Source organism: Nelumbo nucifera, chromosome 7 (genome assembly GCF_055504915.1).
Source record: "Nelumbo nucifera cultivar China Antique chromosome 7, China Antique-T2T, whole genome shotgun sequence".
Classification (NCBI taxonomy): Eukaryota; Viridiplantae; Streptophyta; class Magnoliopsida; order Proteales; family Nelumbonaceae; genus Nelumbo; species Nelumbo nucifera.
The window spans coordinates 55,140,238-55,162,980 of NC_142655.1; the positions used below are offsets into that span (position 1 = coordinate 55,140,238).

Below are 22,743 nucleotides of genomic sequence, written 5' to 3' on the forward strand. Positions count from 1 at the left end.
ATTTCAGATCCATGAATTGAGAGTTTAAGATGCTTACTTGACGAGCTTCAAGATTTGAGACTGCCATTGCTCCAACATATGGTAAACTTTCAATAACAGCATCTGCCAAGTCTGAAATGAAGGTAGGCTCGCAACCTAGTGCTGGAACACGCCCCCATTTCTCTATACCAGATTTTAAAGCCAATTCTTTGTACTCAACATCAATTTCTTCAAGAGTTTCAATGTGTTCACTGACAAAACTGAAATAAAATATGAAATGCATAAAATAAAAATTTACAATTAGATAACCAAAACTGAAAATTATGTAAACTAACAGCATAACTGGATTTACATGACAAAAATACAAAATAACTAGCGTTACAACCTAAAGAAGAACAGAAAGATACAGATATCAAAGCCAATAAAAACTAACCTAATAGGAACAGCAAGAAGACTTTTCACTCCTTTCTGGCCAAGTTCAATGATTGTCTCATCAGTATATGGCTTCAACCATTCAACTGGTCCAACTCTGCTCTGTAAATACAAAGTAAATCCTGTAAACCAACTCATTGAAATAATGAAACAAGAACCAAGGCCTCTGTAACAAAGATAATTATAAAGGAATATGGTTAACATCCCTAAAAAGGATAGATACCTAACAAATATTGGTGAATGGACTTCTAGAGCTGGAATGGGCCTGAGACTAGGGACACCTCTTTTTATTTTCTGGATGTGGGAGAAAACATTTTTTTAACATATATCAATTAATTAATGAGGAAATTCCTTTGTCAACTGAATTCAACAAAGACTCTTGTTCAACACCATCATATTCTAAGTCTTTCCCCAACTGTATGGGGTTGGATACATCAATCCTATTCCGCCATTCCATATAGGGATTGAAATTTCCCCATCCCCGTCAGGTACCTGGTCTCCCCGACCTAATGGGATCAGGTCAGGGATGGGGATTAATAGGGACTCCTAATTCTATATATATATATAATACTGTTCATTAAAAATTTTCAGGGATTTGGGTCCCCGAAAACCCATCTTTATTGGGAATCGGGGATGGAGGATAACTTTTATCCCCGGAGGGGTCAAGGTTGGGTACGAAGAAATGTGATGATGAAAAATTCTGTTTTTGATCAATCAGCCATGGTTAGTAATGTGAGACCTAAACAAAGTGGAGATCGGGGTGGTAGTGGAATCAAGAAGGAAGACAAAAAGGATTTGATTTGTGACTACTGTAAGAAGTCTAAACAAACAAGAGATACTTGTTGGAAGCTTCATCCTTATCTTGTGCCGAATAGACTCAAAAACAAGAAGGGAAATGCTCACATGGTAGTCACTGATGACATACCAGCCCCTCCTACTACAACTACTCTGGAGTCTGTTGCAGCTGCCGCAGTGAGGGCCAAACTTGAGAAATATGGGCAATTCCTGAATCAGCAGGATACAGTCAATTCTAATTCAGTAACAGGTGAACAGCAAGGTACAGCTGGTTCGGGTGGAGCACACTCTACTTCCTTTGATCACACAGGTAGTTCACATGCCACTACAAATTATGTTTCTACTTCAAGGAGGGACCTCCTTAGATTTATAGATTCTGGAGCCTCAGAGCACATGACCCATAGTTCCACTATCTTTTCTTCTTACCAACTCTGTTCTGGCAGAGACAAAATCTCCATAGCTGATGGATCTTATGTTCCCATTGTTGGGAAGGGGTCTGTCAAGATTAATGATTCCATTTCCCTTCCCTCTGTCCTTCATGTTCCCAGATGAGTACTAACCTGTTATCTGTTAGTAGCTTGACTAAGAACCTGAACTGTTCAGTAATTTTTTCTCCTGGTCATTGTATCTTGCAGGATCTGGATTCAAAGAGGACGATTGGAAGTGGTCGTGAAGTGAATGGAATCTACCTCCTGGATGTGCTTCCTCCTCATCAGGGTCATCATGTCAACAGGGATAGTGAGTCGGGGTTTGTGAGTCAGATTATGCTTTGGCATAGTCGTTAAGATCATTTGTCTTTTTCTTCTTTGAGTTTCTTGTTTCCAAAGCTTTTTGAGTCTGTTAATTTGTCAAGTCTGGAGTGTGAAGGTTGTCAACTTGGAAAACATTGTAGACATTCCTTTAAAGCTAGTAATAAAAGATGTTCATCTCCTTTTGATGTTATTCATTTTGATGTGTGGGGACCTTATCATGTTCCTTCTATGGGTGGTTATCGATATTTTCTCTTATTTGTGGATGATTTTTCTCGATATTCTTGGATTTACTTAATGAGATCTCGAGATGAGGTACCATCCTTGGTAAGGCAATTTCATTAGATGGTGCTAACACAGTTTGGGATACGAATAAAAGTGTTTAGATCGGACAATGCCAGGGAATATTTTGAAAAACACCTTGCTTCGTATCTGTTAGAATATGGTGTCGTTCATCAGAGCAACTGTTCCTACAGTCCACAACAAAATGGTGTTGTAGAGAGGAACAAACACATTGTTGAGATTGCAAGAAGCATGATGATCACATCTACAGTTCCAGTTCGGTTTTGGTGTGATGCAGTTCTCACAGCAGTATTTTTGAATAACAGGGTGCCCTCCCGTATACTTGGATTCAGCACCCCATTCAGCCTCCTTTTTCCTGAGGGGGAGATGTTCCATATTCCTCTCAGGGTATTTGGGTGTGTTTCCTTTGCACATATTCTTGGCCCTCATCGCTCGAAGCTTGATCCGAAGGCAAAGAAGTGTGTCTTCCTTGGATATGCATTAAATCAGAAAGGGTATTGCTGCTATGATTCAATCTCTAGGAGTCGGTATGTTACTATGGATGTCACCTTTTTTTGAGTCCACATCCTTCTTCTCAAAGAATCCTTCTCAGGGGGAGTGCTTTCGGGAAGTGAGTGAGCAGTCTATCCCTCTTCCAGTTCCAATTCCTGTGTCCACTCCTGTGTTTGATCTTCCTATGTCACCTACCTTACCACCTCCCTTGCATCCTGCTTCTCAGCGTTACTCACGACAGAGACTTCACAAAGAGGTTGATTCCATTGCAGTAGAACTCACATCACTTCCTGTCGGTTCCTTGAGACTCCAGATTTAGCTTACACGGATTCAGGTAATCCTCTTGATTCCACTACTGTTTCAGTTCCCATTAATTCTACTAATCCCATTACAGATAACCTGGACCTTCCTATTGCTCTCAGAAAAGGGAAGAGAAAGTGTACTGCTCATTGTATTTCACAATATCTATCCTACAATGGACTTTCTCCTTCCTACCGTGCTTTCCTTTCCTCTCTTGACTCTGTGTCTATACCCAAGGGTGTCAGTGAGGCTCTCTCCAAACCTGAGTGGAAGACAACTATGCAGGAAGAGATGGAAGCCTTAATTAAGAATCAGACATGGGAGATTGTGGATCTACCAGAGGGCAAGGAAACTGTTGGTTGCAGATGGGTTTACACAGTCAAATATAATGCAGATGGAAGTATAGAAAGGTATAAGGCCACACTTGTGCAAGAGGGTACACACAGACCTATGGCATTGATTACTTAGAGACCCTTGCACCAGTTGCAAAGATGACTTCTATTCGGATACTTCTTTCTCTTGCTGCCACATACTCTTGGCCCCTGTTTCAACTCGATGTGAAGAATGCTTTTTTAAATGGAGATCTGCAAGAGGAAGTGTATATGGATCTTCCTGTTGGTTTCTACAGCGATGCTGAAAAGGGAAAGGTATGCAGACTTAAGAAGTCACTTTATGGCTTAAAGTAGTTTCCCAGAGCATGGTTTGACAGGTTCAGGAAGGCCTTGGTTGTTTTTGGCTACACTCAGACTCAATCTGACCATACCTTGTTTGTGAAGCAGAGGGGATCCTTGGTGTCAGCCCTAATTGTTTATGTGGATGATATTGTTGTCACAGGAAATGACCTAAGTGAGATTGATAGTTTGAAGAGGAATTTACACAGAGAATTTGAAATTGTAAAATCCCTATTCGATTCTAGGTTAAAGTAGAGAAGAAGAAGAAGGAGGAGAAGAAGAAGGGTTCGACTAGATAAGGAAAATCAGTCCACCTCTAGCCGACCCACTTGTATTTATCTCCAATAACATAGTTACAAGAAAGACCATATTGTCCCTCATAAGTGATGGGACACAACTTAAACTTAAATAAAATAGACCTTTCACTCTCAAATAGATAAACCCAAATGACCAAAATACCCCTGATTTGTGTATTCTAACAGAAATTAAGGATCTTGGAGAGCTTAGGTACTTGTTAGGCATTGAAGCTGCAAGATCAAAACATGGAATTCTTATTTCTCAGAGGAAGTATGTTTTGGATCTTCTACAAGAAACAAGAAAGCTTGGAACAAAGGCAATCAGTACTCCTATTGATCAGAATCACAGAATTAATGCATCAGAAGGTGAGCTGGTAAAGGACATTGGGAGATATCAGAGACTTGTGGGGCGGCTGCTATATTTGTGTATGACAAGACCAGACATCTCCTATGCAGTGAGTGTGGTAAGTCAATACATGCATGCTCCACGAGTCCAGCATTGGGAGGCTGTTGACAGGATTCTTGCTTATTTGAAGGGACACCCAGGCAGAGGCATATTGTTTCCTGATCATGGACAATTGAAGCTAGAGGCTTATACAGATGCTGATTGAGTAGGATGCCTTGATGACAGGAGATCTACTTCAGGAGTTTGCACCCTGGTTGGGGGTAACCTAGTCTCATGGAAGAGTAAGAAACAGACAGTGGTGGCAAGATCAAGTGCAAAAGCAGAATACAGGGCCATGGCACATGGAGTTTCAAAACTTCTCTGGGTTCGTTCCTTGTTAGGAGAGATAGGTGTGTAAATGCAGAAGAACCTATGATGTTGTACTATGATAATCAGGCAGCAATTAACATTGCCCATAACCCAGTTCAACATGACCGGACAAAGCACATTGAAGTGGATAGACACTTCATCAGAGAAAGGGTGACTTCTAGGGAAGTTTGTCTCCCATACACTGCTTCTGATCTGCATCTTGCTGATGTTCTCACAAAAGGTGTTGCAAGGAACAAGCTAGAGCATGATCTACGCAAGTTGGGAATGTGTGACATTTACTCCCAACTTGCGGGGGAGTGTTGAGTTGGGCCGATTTCTAGTTATTGGGCCTTAAGTTGTGACTGTTCAGCTACTTAAGTAGCCGCCCTACTAAGGGCATTCTAGTAATCTCTTATTCTTTTAAGTTGAGTATATAATACAAAGAGGGGTTGACGGCCAAAACTAATTCAATTCTGGTTGACATCCCACTCCTTTTCTTCTCTACTGCTGAAACTCTTCACCTTCTTCTTCTTTCTCTTCACAAGGAATTTATCTAAAACTGTAATCAGTGATTTCTACTGTTTTGTCCTTATTTTAAAACCTCCCATTTCTAAGATATTTGTCCACAAATCTAATTTTACATTTGATCCTTCTCTGGATTCATGAATTAATACTATCATCAGCATATAACATGCACATTGGACCTCCTGAATATAATCAATTCGTCCATGACTAATGCAAATAAACAAGGAAAAAAGTGCCAAGTCTTGGTGAAGTCCCAATAGTAACTAGAAACTTTTTTATCCCTCTCATAAGTGTTCTAACATTGGTTGTTGCACCCTCATACATATCCTTAATTAAGTTTAGATGCCTATTTGGCACTCCTTTCTTTCCCAAAACCCACCATATTGTCTCTCTAGAAATTCTATCATATGATTTTTCTATATCAACAAATACCATATGAAGATGACTCCTCTTCTCTCTCAACTTTTCTATCAATTATCTCAATAAAAAGATGACTTCCATAGTTGATCTCCCCGGCATAAAACCAAAATGGTTTTCTGATATACTTGTTTCATCTCAAGACCTCTGTTCGATTTGTGGTGGCTCTAGGCAACCTCTAATGGCCTAAGCTCCTTTGTACTGGTTCTTATTTTAATAAATTACCTTACCTTTTCAAAAAAGAAAGACCTCTGCTCGATACTCTTTCCCAAAGTTTCATAATGTGGTTCATGATTTCATTCCCACGCTAAGTATTACAACTCAATATATTGCCTTTGTTTTTAAATACAAGAACCATATTGCTCTTTCTCCATTTGGCATCTTCGTTGTTTTCATTATATTATTAAATAACTAGTTAGCCAAACTTCCGTTGGGATGGCATCTAGTCCTAATGCTTCCCTTCATCTTATTTAAAGCCACACTCACTTAGGAAACTCTAATTTTATGAAGGCAACTATTAACTTTAGTAATATTGAAGCTTTTAATCCCTCCCCCACTATCACCCTCTACATGTTTTTCACTTGGTAATTTTACAAAGTAGCTTTTTCATCTTTTCTTGATTTCTTCATCTTTTATCAAGAATCTTTAATCATCCTCTTTAATGCATTCAATACAATTCAAATCTCTATGTTATCTATCTTATCTTTGCAAGTTTATATAGTCCATTTTCTCCCTCTTTAGTGCCTACTTTATTATAGAGTTTATCATATGCCTTAAATTTGGCTTCACCTTCTTTCTTGACTTCTTTTTTTTTTCTGTGTGTGTGTATATTTTTATTAAATTCTTTACACTTTTAGCCTTTTGTTGATCTTTATAACATGACTATTTCTCTTTGATTATATTTTAGCCTTTTCGTTGGCATTTCGCCATTTCCATAAGATTCTCTTAAAATCTCTTTTGCTACTATTTTTTTTCTACCATTAGCTATTTCCAGCCACATATCATTAGTCTATTGATCTAAATTCCATTTTCTTTTCTACAATTAACTTTTAAGTTATGCTATTTTTCTCCTTTTAAATTTCTCTACCTAATTCTCAGACACCTATTTTCTTTCTATTTCTTTTCATCCTTTAAAGCACACATCTACCACCATTAAAGTATGATATGCAGTCTTTACACATCATTCATTCTACTCCCCTACTAAGGAAAAATATATATTTGACTTGAATTTCATCTGTTTTTAAATCTTATTAAATGTTTTTTTGATAAGTAAATTATAATTTATTAATAGAAATTATACATACAAAAAATCATCTGTGGAGAGGTACAAGACCTCTCCACAATACACAATTAAATTTACATTACAACTGAACTCAATACAATTGATCCATACTTGCCCCTTGCTCAGCTAATGTATCAGCCAACCCATTAGCAGACTTTTGGACCCACTGTACCCTCAATACCAAGCTGCTTGTTAATCATTTTAAAATTTTAACTTCATCCCTATGAGCCCAAACCACATCCTTCGGATTCCTTAGCCATCCTACTACCATCTTAGAGTCCCCTTCTATAACCAGCCTCTCTAATTTTAGTTCTTTTGCTAACTGTAATCCTTGAATTGCAGCTAAGAGTTTGGCCCTTGTAGAGTCCCCAACTCCAACCGGTCCTGAAAACAAAAGCAAGAATATGACCTTCATTTCTAAACACTCCCCCTATTCCAGAGGAACCCGGATTGCCATAACTACTTCCATCAAAGTTTAACTTTATGAAACCCTCCGAAGGAGGAGATCAAGATTTATGTGCAGTTTTCTTCTTTGAAGAGCTTATTGCCACCTCCTCCATTTTCTCCATATATCATCAAAGGAAGAAAGGATGTTATTAAATGTTCATCCTTTTTTATAGCATATATTTACTACTGTCATATTATAAGTGGTTGCAAATTCTAAAATTATAACTTCTATTTTCATTTCTCTCCGTAAACTAAATCCAACATGCACCTTATTATATCTTGCACTTTCTTTCCCACATCCATGTCTGAATTTCCTACAAAAGTCTTCTCTTCATTTGGAATTTCTTGAATTAATCCATTTATGTTCTCCTAAATTTGTCTTTTTAGTGTTTTCTTCTGAACCCACTAAAGGTGCATAAGCACTAATTATGCTAATGATTTCCTCACCTAAAACAAGTCCAATTAAATTAGTGTTTCCCCAACTCTTTTGACATTTACTATTTCATTTTTTAGATCCTTATATACTATTGTTGCCACTAGAGCAACCACCAACACTGGGGTAATAGCCTTTTATTTGCTAATATTGCTACTCCAATTTTATTATTTACTTCTCCCGCATATAATAGTTTACAGCTATCAATTTCTTTAGCTTTTTTTCTCTTTTCATTTAGTTTCTAGTAAGCATGATATATTAATCCTTCTCTTCATTCTCTACTAATTCCATAGTCTTTCCTATTAATTCCAAGTAACTAATCAAATTCACGTTTCTCCGATTAACTCTTTTTTGATAAATAATCATTATAACTTCATTGAAAGCAATGATTTACAACGGGCCTGAGGAGACATGCGAGGTGCAGCCTCTCAAAGAGCAGAGCATCAAATTAGAATTGAACCCTATCAACCCCTTGTTTGGCTTAAGTATCTGTCATCACATTACCTGTTCTTATAGTCACACTGTTAGTAAGCCATTTGAATCTCTTGATCTCATTCCTATAAGCCCATATTACTGTCTCTGGGTCCATTAACCATCTCACCACCAGCTTGGAAACTCCTTCAATTACCAATTTGTCAAAGTTCAGCTGTCTTACTAACTGTACCCCTTGAAGTACAGCAAGGAGCTCAGCTCTAATTAAGTTCCCTACACCTGCCACTCCAGACAATAATGCAACAACAGTTTCTTCTTTGTTTCTGAAAACACCCCTACACCTTAATGACCTGAGTTGCCCAAACTGCTCCCATCAAAGTTTATTTAATAAAATTGTTATGATTCGGCCTGCCTTGGAGTTCTATCTGTCTGAGATCGGTTATGTAGAAAGAGGTAGAAAGGTGGAAGAAAGAGAGAAAGGAGAAAATCTGGTTCGAACTGGAAGTCTCAAGTCAATTCTCCTAGTCGGCCAGACAGTACTTTTATTATTAAAAATAATTGAAAAGACATATGTGCCCTTATTTAAGTAAGGAGCACTGGTTCTAACACAACATTACAAATCAGCAACATTAATCTAGGTATAAAGACAGAAATACCCCTACGCTAACACTCCCCGACTCAAGCCTTTTGTAAATAAGTCTGCCCACTGGTTTTCTGTATTAACATATGTAGTGTCTAGCTCTCCATTCAGCACCTTCTCCCTCACAAAGTGATAGTCAACATCAATGTGTTTGGTTTTTTCATGAAACAACGGATTAGAGGAAATATGAATTGCAGCCTGATTGTCACAATAGAACTTCATTGGAGTGTTGATGTTGTACCCTACTTCCTGTAGAAGGTTCTTTAGCCACACTAATTCACAAGCGGTGTAAGCCATAGCCCTATATTCTGCTTCTGCACAAATTCTTGCCATAACCGTCTGCTTCTTACTTTTCCATGTCACCAGGTTACCTCCCAAGAAAGTGCAATAGCCTGTGGTAGACCGCCTATCAGACATAGAACCGGCCCAGTCAGCATCAGAATACCCTTCTATTTCAAGTTTGCCGCCACTCTTGTATATCAAACCGCGACCCGAAGCCCCTTTTAAATACCTCACAATTCTCAGAACTGCATTCCAATGAGGAATCAGAGGTTTTTGCATGAACTGGCTTATCACACTAACCGCAAATGAGATGTCTGGTCAAGTAATGGTTAGGTAGTTCAGTTTACCCACAAGTCGTCGATATCTGCCAGGGTCTTCAAACACTTCACCCATATCACTGCTTAGCCTGGTATTTGTGTCCATAGGTGTTTCAGTTGGTTTAGCACCCAACAAGCCTATTTCTTCCAGCAAATCAAGCACATATTTCCTCTGGCACAGATTAATACCATACTTGGATCTTGCTACCTCTATCCCCAAGAATTATTTCAGTTTACCAAGATCCTTTGTCTGAAAATGATCCTACAGATAAGTCTTCAGCCTGTCAATGCCCATGTTATCATTCCCAGTAATAACAATATCATCTACATACACCACCAACTGTATTTTTCCTCCCGGAGAGTCATGACTAAATATAGAATGATCAACTAAGCACTATTTCATACCAAACTTCTTTACAACCTCACTGAACCTACCAAACCATGCTCGAGGAGACTGTTTAAGCCCATATATAGCCTTCCTTAGTCTGCACACCTTACCATCCTCCCCCTGAGCAACAAACCCTGGAGGTTGCTCCATGTAGACCTCTTCGAGTAAGTCACCATGCAAAAAGGCATTCTTGATATCAAGCTGATATAGCAGCCAATTATACATGGTTGCAAGAGATATCACAACGCGAACTGACCCTATCTAAGCAACCGGTGAGAAGGTCTTTGTGTAGTCAATACCATAGGTTTGGGAGTACCCTTTTGCAACCAATCGCGCTTTCAGGCGTTCAACACTACCATCAGGCAGATACTTAACCGTATAAACCCATTTACAACCAACAGCTTGCTTCCCAGGAGGGAGAGCAGTGAGGTCCCAAGTATGATTATGATGAAGGGCAGAGAGTTCTTCTTCCATCGCTCGGCACCACCATGGAGAGGCAAGGGCTTCCTGGACATCCTTAGGGACAACAACTGATGATAACAAGGTGACAAACTGGCGATGGGAGGCGGAAAGGTGAGTAAGTGAAACATAATTAGAAATAGGATGAAGGGTGCAAGTGCGCTTACCTTTCCGCAAGGCAATGGGGAGATCAAGCTCAGATGCTGAGTGCGGGTCTAGTGTCGGATCTGTCGACGAAGATGTAGCCGGAGGAGTAGTAGCTGGTACACGTGGGCGATGTGTATACACATGACGGATGGGTGGGCGTTCAACAAGTGATGGCACCAGAGGCAAGGGTTTGGTCACGACTGGAACAAGGGGAAGAGGGTCGGCAACGGGAAGTGGAAGAGGAGGTGATGAGGAGGATGAAGCATCACCGGACCCCAAAAAGAATGGAGTAGACTCAAAGAAGGTGGCATCAGCACACGCAAAGGACCGTCGAGAACTAGGATGGTAACACCTATACCCTTTCTGGGTCCGAGAATAGCCAAGGAAGATGCACTTAAGAGAACGGGCATCGAACTTGTCATTCCCGGGACCCAGATTATGGACGAAGCAGACACACCCAAATGCCCTAGGCATAAGAGGAAATGGAGACAAAGCGAGAAACAAGACCATAAACGGAGAATGACCATCAAGGATGAACGTGGGCATCCAATTAATCAGAAAGCAAGAGGTAAGCACTACATCACTCCAAAAGGGTTTGGGAACATGCATGTGATGCATTAGGGACCGTGCGGTTTCCAGAAGATGGTGATTCTTTCTCTCAGCCACCCCGTATTGTTGTGGGGTGTAGGTACATGAGGTCTGATGTATAATGCCGTGTTGGTCCAAGTATTCTTGAAATGATGAGGATAAATATTCACGACCATTATCAGAAAATTGATTACGAATCTCAACATAAAATTTCTGAAAAATGGTAAACAATTCACTTCTTTCTTTCATTAGATAGAGCCACGTCATCATTGAAAAATCATCTACAAAAATGACAAAATATCTGTATCCATTATATGACATCACTTTATAAGGACCCCAAACATCGGAATGAATTAACGAAAAAGGACTCGACACACGGTTATCAACCCTAGAACTAAAGGGAACACGATGGTGTTTCCCAAACTGACATGACTCACAATCCAAAACAGAAAGTTGACTCAAAGATGGAACCCAAGACTTCAAAACTTTTAGCGACGGATGACCAAATCAGCAGTGCCACTGGAGAGGAGAAAGGGATGGCTGGAGAACTGTTGAAGTTCTGCCACCACTGTCAAGATAATACAGTCCACCAGCTTCATGCCCTCCACCAATCTTCATCCCCGTCTTGAGATCCTAAAAAACACACATAGAAGGATAAAAAGTAATGGAGCAGTTAAGTGATTTGGTCAACTTACTAACAGACATAAGATTAAAAGGCAATTTAAAAACATACAAAACTGAGGAGAGGGATACAGGGTCTAGGTCAACATTACCAACACCACAAATTGAGGATGTGAAACCATTAGCAAGGATGACAGATTGTGATGTTGAGCAATGAAATAAGGAAGAAAACACACCTGGAGTTCCAGTCATGTGATCGGAGGCTCCAGAGTCAATGATTCAGGAATTGGGTGTGGATGCCAGACAAGCCATACCTGAGTGAGCGAAAGTCGCCGTGTTCTGCTGTGATTGGATAAACCTCTCATATTCATCACGGGGAACACTCACCATCTCCTTCACGGAACCATCTGTGGATGTAGGAGGTATCTAATCAGATGAATGATTCTCCTGTCTAAAGCTGGAACTGGAGTCACTGATCGCGGCATGATTGGCCCAGGTTGAGGGTAGACCATGTAGATCATAACAATAGTTAATGGTATGCCCATCCATACCACAATGAGTACATCTCCTCGAACCCAAGCCACGTCCTCTACCACGGGCTCCCCCGGAATCTCTGCCCCTAGTACGACCACCACCACGATTATAAGTAGGCCCACCATTGCCACTTCGGCCATCCACAGAACCATTACTACCACCACGGCCAGACTGAGCTCCCCAAGCTCCACCTCTAGCACCACGGCCTCTCGATACAACAAAGGCAGATCTATTTGAAATACTAGAGTTCTTAGTAGATCCAATGGAAATCCTCCGGCGTCGAGCAAATACCTCTTCTAAGGAGGGGAGAGCTGATCCTCCTAATATCTGAGCCCGTACTGGTTCATATTCAGACTTCAGTCCCACAAAAAATCTAGTCACATCAAGTTGTTCTCTCTGTTGTTGCTAGATCTTGACATCAGAAGTGAGAGGGTGATAGACATTCAACTCATTACGTATGTTTCTCATGCTGGCATAGTACTCCTCAAGACTCTAATTGCCCTGTTGCAGATTAAAGTACTCTTGATACAACTGATATACTCTGGTTGTATTGTCCTGACCAGAATACAATTTCTTCGCATGGTCCCACACATCTTTGGCAGTGTCAAGAAACATGAATTTACACTAATCCTGGGTTCCATACTGTGAATAAACCCTAGTTGTTTCTAGGTCAAAGTAGAGAAGAAGAAAGAAGAAAGAAAAGAGAAAGAAGAAGAAGGAGAGGAGAAAAGTATTCGGCCAGACTAGAAGAGAGGATGTAAAAAAAAGCACCTCTCCTAGCCGACCCACTTTACTTTTATTCATGAAAAACTTGAGTTACAAGAAAGACAATTTTGTCCCTCATAGAAGATGGGACACATAACTTAAACTCAGATACAATAGACATTTCACTTTCAATAAGATACACCAGAATGACCAAAATACCCCTGACCCGAGCATTCTAACACTCCCCCTCAAGCTGGAGAGAATATATCATATAGTCCCAACTTGTTACAAATGTAATCTATTCTTCCCCGAGACAATCCTTTTGTGAAGATATCTGCCCACTGATTTCCTGAGCTCACATGAGATGTAGTTATTACCCCACTTATCACTTTCTCTCTCACAAAGTGACAATCCACCTCAATATGTTTAGTTCTTTCATGGAAGACAGGATTGGATGAGATGTGAACAGCAGCTTGGTTATCACAGTATAGTTTCATGGGTTTGTCAATTGAGAAATCCATCTCCTGTAGTAGGTTCTTCAGCCATACTAGTTCACATGTGGTATGGGCCATAGCCCTGCACTCTGCTTCCGCACTACTTCCTGCCACCACTGTTTGCTTCTTGCTCTTCCAAGTTACAAGATTGCCACCCACCCAGGAAGGTACAATACCCCATGGTTGACCTCCTGTCTGATATAGAGTCAGCCCAATCAACATCTGTGTACCCTACTATCTCAAGAGGTTCTCCTTTTTGGTATAACAAACCACGACCTGGAGCACCCTTTAGGTACCTAACAATTCTCAGAACAGCTTCCCAATGAGGAACCCAGGGATGTTGCATAAACTGACTCACCACACTCATAGCAAATGATATCTGGTCGGGTAATGGTCAGGTAGTTCAACTTTCCCACCAACCTTCTGTATCTTCCAGGATCATCAAACTCTTCACCTGCATCCACACTTAACTTGGCATTGAGTTCCATAGGAGTCTCTGCTGGTTTAGCACCTAACAACCCTGTTTCTTCAAGTAGATCAAGAACATATTTCCTTTGACATAGGTTGATCCCCTGTTTTGACCTCGCAACTTCTATTCCTAAGAAATATTTTAGCTTCCCCAGATCTTTCGTATTGAAGTGGTCCTGTAAGAATTTTTTTCAGCCTGTCAATTCCATTGCTGTCACTTCCAGTTATGACAATATCATCCACATATACGACTAGCAAGATTTTTCCATCTTTCGAGTTATAACTAAACACGGAATGATCAACCTAACACTGTTTCATCCCAAAGGCCTTCACCACTTCACTGAACCTGCCGAACCATGCACGAGGAGATTGTTTCAATCCATAGATTGCCTTTTTGAGCCTGCACACCTTACCAGCCTCCCCCTGAGCAACAAACCCTGGTGGTTGCTCCATATACACCTCTTCAACAAGATCACCATGTAGGAAGGCATTTTTTATGTCAAGTTGTAGGAGAGGCCAACCATACATAGTAGCCAATGAGATCAACACCCGAACTGAACCAATTTTAGCCACAGGAGAGAATGTCTCCATATAGTCCACACCATATAACTGAGAATAGCCCTTAGCCACTAACCGTGCCTTCAATCGTTCCACACTGCCATCAGGAAGATGTTTCACTATATAGACCCATTTACACCCAACAGTGTGCTTACCAGGAGGAAGGGTGGTGAGTTCCCATGTATGATTATGTTGTAGAGCAGAGAGTTCTTCTTCCATGGCTTGCCGCCACCCTGGAGAGGCAAGGGCTTCCTGTACAATCTTGGGAATGGAAACCGAAGAGAGTAATGATATAAACTTGCAATGGGAAGTAGAAAGGTGAGCAGTGGAAACATAGTCTGAAATGGAATGAGAAGTACAAGTTTGTTTACCTTTCCGCAAAGTAATAGGGAGATGAAGATCTGAGGAAGGAGCAGTAGCAGGATCTGTCGACGGGTGCTGAAGTGGAGGAGCCGAAGCACTTCTGCGAGTATACACTTGAGTAATTAGCGGCCTCTCTGTAGTAACCGGCATATGATGTGCATCTGCAGTAGGAGTGGGAGCTACGGGAAGGGGGTCCACAACCGGAACAGGAAGAGGAACCACGAAGGGAAAAGAAGAGACCCCGGCATTGGAGAAAAAGGAACTGATTCAAGTAGGTGACATCCGGGCACACAAACGATTTATGAAACTTAGGGTTATAACACTTGTACCCTTTCTGAGTCCTTGAGTAGCCAAGAAAAATACACTTCGTAGCCCGAGCATCTAGCTTGTCTACTCCAGCCCCCAAGTGCTGAACAAAACAAACACAACCAAAGACTCTTGGGGTGAGAGGAAAGGGAGACAAAGTGGGGAACAACACGGAGAAAGGGGATTGACTTCCAAGGATTGACATGGGCATCCGATTTATCAAAAAACAGGATGTAAGAACAGCATCACTCCAAAAGTGCTTTGAGACATGCATATTGATCATCAAGGACTGAGCAGTTTCAAGAAGATGTCTATTTTTCCGTTCAGCTACACCGTTTTGTTGTGGGGTGTAGGCACAAGAAGTTTGATGAATTATTCCCTGATGTTCTAGGTATTGCTGAAATGATGAGGAGATGTATTCTTTGGCATTATCGGAGCGAAGTATTTTCATATTAACACTAAACTGAGTGTGTATTTCAGCATGAAATTTCTGAAAAATAGAGAACAATTCACTACGGTCTTTCATAAGATAGATCCATGTCATCCTTGAAAAGTCATCAACAAAGATTACAAAATACTTAAACCCATTGTATGACACCACTTTAACTGAACCCCATACATCAGAATGAACTAAAGCAAAAGGACTTGAGACACGACTATCAATTCTTTGACTAAATGAGACTCGATGATGTTTTCCCAACTGACATGACTCACAATCTAATGATGAAAGATGACTTAATGAAGGAACTAGCAACTTCAAAGCCTTGAGAGAGGGATGACCAAGTCTGTAGTGCCATTGGAGAGGAGTAAGAGACGACTGAAAAGCCACTGGAGGGCCACCACCATCAAGGTAATACAAACCACCGGCTTCATGCCCTCCACCAATCTTCGTCCCCGTCTTGAGATCCTGAAACACACAAGTGTTAGGTGGACCACGCAAATCATAGCAGAAATTAACTATGTGCCCCTCTAAGCCACAATGTGTACATTTTCTCTGAGCATTACCCCTTCCTTTTCCACGGCCTCCCCCTAACTCATGGCCTCCAGTCCGGCCACTGGCCCGGTTAAACATGTGTCCACCACGGTTGCTTGGAGGGCCACTGCTGCCACCACCACTTCTACTTCCACGACTACTCCCTTTAGTCACTACCAAACCAGATCTATCAGAGAAGGAAGAATGTTCCACTGGCTCAATGGATGTCCTCTTAAGACGGGCAAAAACTTCTTTAAGTGAAGGGAGAGCTGATCCCCCCAATATCTGTGCTCTGACAGGCTCATACTCAGCCTTCAAGCCCACAAGAAACCTAGTCACATCAAGTTGTTCACCTTGCTATTGTTGGATCTGGACATCTGATGTGAGAGGGTGATACACATTTAGCTCATTGCGGATGTTTCTCAAACTTGCATAATACTCTTCTAAGCTTTGACTTCCTTGCTTCAAATTGAAATACTTTTGGTATAACTGATATACCCTAGTTGTGTTGTCTTGTCCAGAGTACAACTTTTTAGCATGATCCCATATCTCTTTGGTTGTATCTAGGAACATGAAGTTCACACTAATCTTTGGTTCCATGTTGTTCCAAAGCCATGTCATTATCTGTGCATCATCTTGTTCCCAATCACTGAACCCAGGAGAATCATAAGAAGGTTTCTCTTCCCTCACATGTTTTACTTTCCTCTTGGCCTTCAAGAACACCTCCACAGATTTTGCCCATGGTACATAGTTCTCACCATTCAACTTGATGGATGTCATTTGAACACTTGGATAATCTAAAGAGAGCATGATGCCTGTTTTGTTGTCATTCCCAACTACAGTTGAAGCCATATCAATTATGTCTCCTCTGAATATACACCACAATCTCACACTTGTCACAAGACTTATCTCACTTACAATACCACCAACCCACTTTTTTCAACTGCACATTACACACTACACTCTAAAGCTGAAATCATTCAGTCAACACATCAAACACTTGGACTGCACACTGCAGGACCATTTACCACCAACACACCACTACTGAAATTACTCAGTCATTTCATCGAACACTTGTTCTGCAAACTGCAAAACTGATTACACACAAGGTCTAGGGGTTCACTTTTAAGCATTTAAAAACATAGATCTGCCAGCCACCACAACACAATCAACACCACACCACTGCTGTCGTGGACATCAGCAGTCTACCACTCTTCTTTCAGCACACATGTGAGCAAGAAAACACAAAAAAAAAACATGACTGATATGTGTATCAGTTTCACCCAGCACCACAACAACTAACTTTCGATGCACACAAAAAAAAAAACAGCATTCACAGTCCATTTCTGAACACACGACAGCAGTGTCCATACCTGTATACGACCAGCCCTCTTCGTACACTGAATAGAGGGTCTAGTATACCACTTCAACGACCACCACAGCACCGGCCAGAGGCATTCTCACCTCCAGGCCCTCAAAACGACAACTCCTTTTCAGCCCTTTATCGAGTCTTCAATCAGATCAGCTGTAGGATGAAGAAACCTACTGTGAAGCTGGAGGCGAACCTAGGAAGAAGACAGCAGCAAGAAAAAAACGAACACCAGACCTTAATGCTCTGATACCATGTGAATAAACCCTAGTTGTTTCTAGGTCAAAGTAGAGAAGAAGAAAGAAGAAAGAAAAGAGAAAGAAGAAGAAGGAGAGGAGAAAAGTATTCGGCCAGACTAGAAGAGAGGATGTAAAAAAAAGTACCTCTCCTAGCCGACCCACTTGACTTTTATTCATGAAAAACTTGAGTTACAAGAAAGACAATTTTGTCCCTCATAGAAGATGGGACACAACTTAAACTCAGATACAATAGACATTTCACTTTCAATAAGATATACCAGAATGACCAAAATACCCCTGACTCGAGCATTCTAACACATATTATTCCACAACCATGTGATGATTTGAGCATCCTCTTGCTCCTAGTCTTCATACTCATAAGAGTCAGTGGAGGGTTTCTCCTCTCTTATGTGTTTTACCTTCTTCTTTGCCTTCAGGAAGACTTCGACGGATTTAGCCCAAGGCACATAATTCTCTCCATTTAGTTTAATGGAGGTCATCTAAACATTCAGGTAGTCTATAGGCACCATCACATTAGGTTTACAATCACTGCTATCTCCCATTCTGTTATCACCGATTCTGCACACTTGCTGAATTCTATTACCACTGAATTCTGCACACTGCACACAACTAGATCACACTCGTCACACTGATTTCAGCACTTGTTGTTGCTGAAAAGTGTGCTCTTTACACCACAAACCCTACCCCTACGGCTACCTGAAATCTCACCACTATATGATCACAACTCTTCCTTTGAAATACACAAAACCAGCATAAACCCTAGCACACTACTGTCTGAAACTCTAGCATATGGTCTGAAACACACTTAACACACTTCCTATTTGATCCATAACAGATATCATGCACAGAAATTTCTTACCTTATCACTGAAGGAACAACCACACGAGCAAGAAATCAGTCCACACAAGACAGCCACTGCACCACACAGATCGGCCCTCTATTCTTCATCGATTAGGGGAGGGCGACCTTAGAAACCACAACAACCGACCACACACGACCTGACTGGAGGCATAGAAACCTCCAAGGGTAGAGGGCGATCACTCCTTTTCAGCCCTTTCCCTTATTTCTAATCGAATGCAGAAAAATCAAGAGAAACCCTAGATAGGGTGCGCAAAGAATAGAAATCTAGGCAGACAGAAATCTAGGAAGATTCAAGTAGCTCTGATACCACGTTATGATTCGGCCTGCCTTGGTGTTCTATCTGTCTGAGATCGGTTATGTAGAAAGAGGTAGAAAGGTGGAAGAAAGAGAGAAAGATAGAAAGGAGAAAATCTGGTTCGAACTGGAAGTCTCAAGTCAATTCTCCCAGTCGGCCAGACAGTACTTTTATTATTAAAAATAATTGAAAAGACATATGTGCCATTATTTAAGTAAGGAGCACTGGTTCTAACACAACATTACAAATCAGCAACATTAATCTAGGTATAAAGACAGAAATACCCCTACGCTAACAAAAATCTTTTTCAGGTGGAGACCACAGGGAATTAATCATTTCCTTTCTTGAAGGGCTTTTTGCCACTGGACCCCAATTCCTCCAAATATCACCAAAGGAGAAAAGAGGGAAGATGTCTAGTTGGATTGACTTCTTTTCCCACATTCATCCAAAAGGAAGCAGGAACCCTTGCTTATTCCCACACCACAATGAGATATTATTTTAGTGCATCATGTTAAGGGAACACCCTAGCATACCTTGTCTATTTCTACCACACTCGCGTTAAGGTGAAGCATGTTTTGACAAGGACTCTTGTTTAATGCATTAACAGTATGGGCTAAGTTTAACACAAAATGTTATTGTTTACTTCTTTTAATTGATATGGAGCAATGATATTTTTGTGATAACATCAAAATGTCATTTAACTTTGAGACTAGGAAATTTACTCTAAGCTGTCTATTAAGTCCTTGCTTGAGCTCAAGTCAAATATGTCATACCTATGAATTACAAATTTCAATCAATGGATTTACATGTCATGGCCACAACACCAACAACAATAGGTTATCTATTTGTATAGACACCCAGTAAATTCCTTTGCAAATGATAAAACTCTTGTTCACTAAATGCATTACAAAACTCTTCATTATTTTCTTGATTCTTTGAATCAAAAACAATAATAGTAATCAAGGTTTTCAAACCATTGTTGACCCGAACAGTCAGACCATTAGACCCAGTAATCAGTCAAGGTACCGGTTCCATTTTGCCCCCAAACCACTATTTTCCCAAAAACCATTGAATTGATCAACGACAGTGGTCAAACCATTGACCTGGACAATGAATTTCAAGCCAATTTTTTAATTTTTTAAAACTTCACGAACTGATCCGTTCAGACTGGACAGTTGAACCAATGACCTGGAAACTGGGGGCTAAAGCGGTTCCAGTTCTGGGTCAGTTTTTAAAACATTGACAGTAATAATAGAGAAAGTATTAAAAAGTAAAAGAAAGTCTATTACCTGGCCAAACTACTATTTTCCCAAAAACCATTGAATTGGTCAACAACAATGGTCAAACCATTGACATGGACAACAAATTTTTGACAATTTTTAATTTTTTAAATTTTTGAAAACGTCAATAGCTGATCCATCCAGACTGGATGGTTAAACTGCTGACCTGGAAACTGGTGGCTAAATCGGTTCCAGTTCCAGGTCGGTTTTTAAAACATTGACAGTAATAACAAAGAAAACATTAAAAGAAAAGGAAAGTCTATTACCTGATAGGCAAGAGTATAGGCATTAGTTGTTCTTCGTTTTTCAAGTTCTTCCATTATCAAATCCACACACTCCTCCATCTCTGCTTTGTATGGATCACCAGCTTCCTCCACATAAGCAAGCGGCACTCCATGAGCACTAAAAAATATCATCACCTACAATTGATTTTACCAATAATTAGTTTGTACATAGTATGTAAGACCATATAACTTCTGATGTTTGAATTAATCAAGACGAGAAAATAAATGAACATATAAACACGTAAGCAAATAAAGATAAGTTCCATGGGGAAAAGTAAAAAACATAGAGAACTGGAATTCATTATAAAAAAAGGATATAAGTAGACTATGGGGCTGTTCGGTAACAGCTTAAGTGGTAGAATTGAAAAGCCTATTGCTTTGTCTTTTAGTTGATTACTACATCCTTGAATATTTTATTATTTAATTATTTTATCCACTAAATGGCAAAGCAATAAGTCATTTAGTTCAGCAACTTTAGCTCTTATCAAAGAGCCCAATATTAGATGGAAGCTTTAAAGAAAATCCACCTATTCAAAATAAATTGTAAAGCATTGCAATATGCAATGGAAAATAACCAAAGCTTTCATGCTTAAAGTTTACAAATAACCTAATCTATATATGAGAGGCACTGTAGGAATTTAACATTAACTTCTTAAAGAAATAAGTGTGTTTGTCTTTAATTCTGCCAGTTTTGAGCTTCTCTTTCACTTCTGATCCCAAGCCTGAACAAAAGAGAGCTGTGTCAACTTGGCAAGCAGCATCGAAATGTCCAGCCAACACTTATAAACATGAATCCTGGATTGGTTTTTTAATTAATCTATCTCCTGAAAATAATTGTTCTTTTATTTGCAACTTATATAAATTATATTAATTTATATTGGAACCTATATAAATTATTAATTGATTACCAAAATCATATGTTAGAGTAAAATGAAAACAAAAAGTGCCTAGAAGAGGTATACAGGCTGGGAGGGATGAGGAAGAAAAAATAAAACATACACTTCTACAACCTCCACCACCAACAAAGGCCCTTATCCCAACAATATACAAATCCAACAACTACCCCTACAAAAGCAAAAAATGAACAAACCTGCTGTGCCCAGAGCAAGCCCATATGAAAAGACCTAACTATTATAATTCGGCCTGCCTTTGAGTTCTGTTAGCCTGATAACAGCCAAGAAGAGAGAAGAAGAAAGAAGAAAGAGAGAGAGAGAAAAGAGGAGAAAAGGAGAGAAGAAAAGTCTGGTTCGAATAAGGGAAAAATCACTTCTCCCATTCGGCCAGACATGTTTTATATTACTAACATAATGGAAACGACACATGTGCCCTTACTTAAGTGAGGGACACTCGTTCTAATATAATATTACAGATCAGCAACCTCAACATAAGTATAAAGATAGAAATACCCCTACACTAACACTCCCCCTCAAGCTAGTGAGTATATATCATATAATCCCAGCTTGTTACATATGTAGTCCACTCTTCCCCGACTCAACCCTTTTGTAAATAACTCTGCCCACCGGTTCCCTGTGTTAACATATGCAGTGTCTATCACTCCATTCAACACCTTCTCTCTCACAAAGTGATAGTCAACCTCTATGTGCTTGGTTCTTTCATGAAACACCGGATTAGAAGAAATATGGACTGCAGCCTGATTGTCACAATAGAGCTTCATTGGAATGTTAATATTGTATCCTATCTCCTGTAGAAGGTACCTTAGCCACAGTAATTCACAAGCAGTATGTGCCATTGCTCTATATTCTGCCTCTACACTGCTTCTCGCCACGACTGTCTGCTTCTTACTTTTCCATGTCACCAGATTACCCCCAAGAAAAGTGCAATAGCTTGTGGTAGACCTCCTATCAGACATAGAACCGGCCGAGTCAGCATTAGTATACCCTTCTATTTCAAGTTTTCCACCACTTTTGTATATCAAACCACGACTAGGGGCCCCTTTTAAATACCTCACAATTCTTAGAACCGCATCCCAATGAGGAACCAGAGGTTTCTGCATGAATAGTCTTACCACACTAACCGCAAATGAAATATCTGGCTGAGTAATGGTTAGGTAGTTCAGTTTACCTACAAGTCACCGGTATCTGCCAGGGTCTTCAAACACTTCACCCATATCACTACTCAGCCTAGTGTTTGTTTCCGTAGGTGTTTTAGTTGGTTTAGCACCTAACAAACCTGTTTCCTCCAGCAAATCAAGTGCATATTTCCTCTGACACAAATTAATACCAT

The 22,743-nt window shown here is 40.2% G+C and overlaps 1 protein-coding gene across 1 annotated transcript in view; it reads right to left on the reverse strand.

The window, feature by feature from the left end:
- FC2 (ferrochelatase 2) overlaps positions 1-22,743 on the reverse strand; it is a 102,290-nt gene that overhangs the window by 5,573 nt on the left and 73,974 nt on the right. The window contains exons 7-9 of the mRNA XM_010262285.3: positions 20,482-20,634; positions 413-513; positions 38-239 (exon numbers count right to left, since the gene is read on the reverse strand). Coding sequence (XP_010260587.1) covers positions 38-239; positions 413-513; positions 20,482-20,634 — 456 coding nt within the window. The remainder of the gene's footprint in view (positions 1-37; positions 240-412; positions 514-20,481; positions 20,635-22,743) is intronic.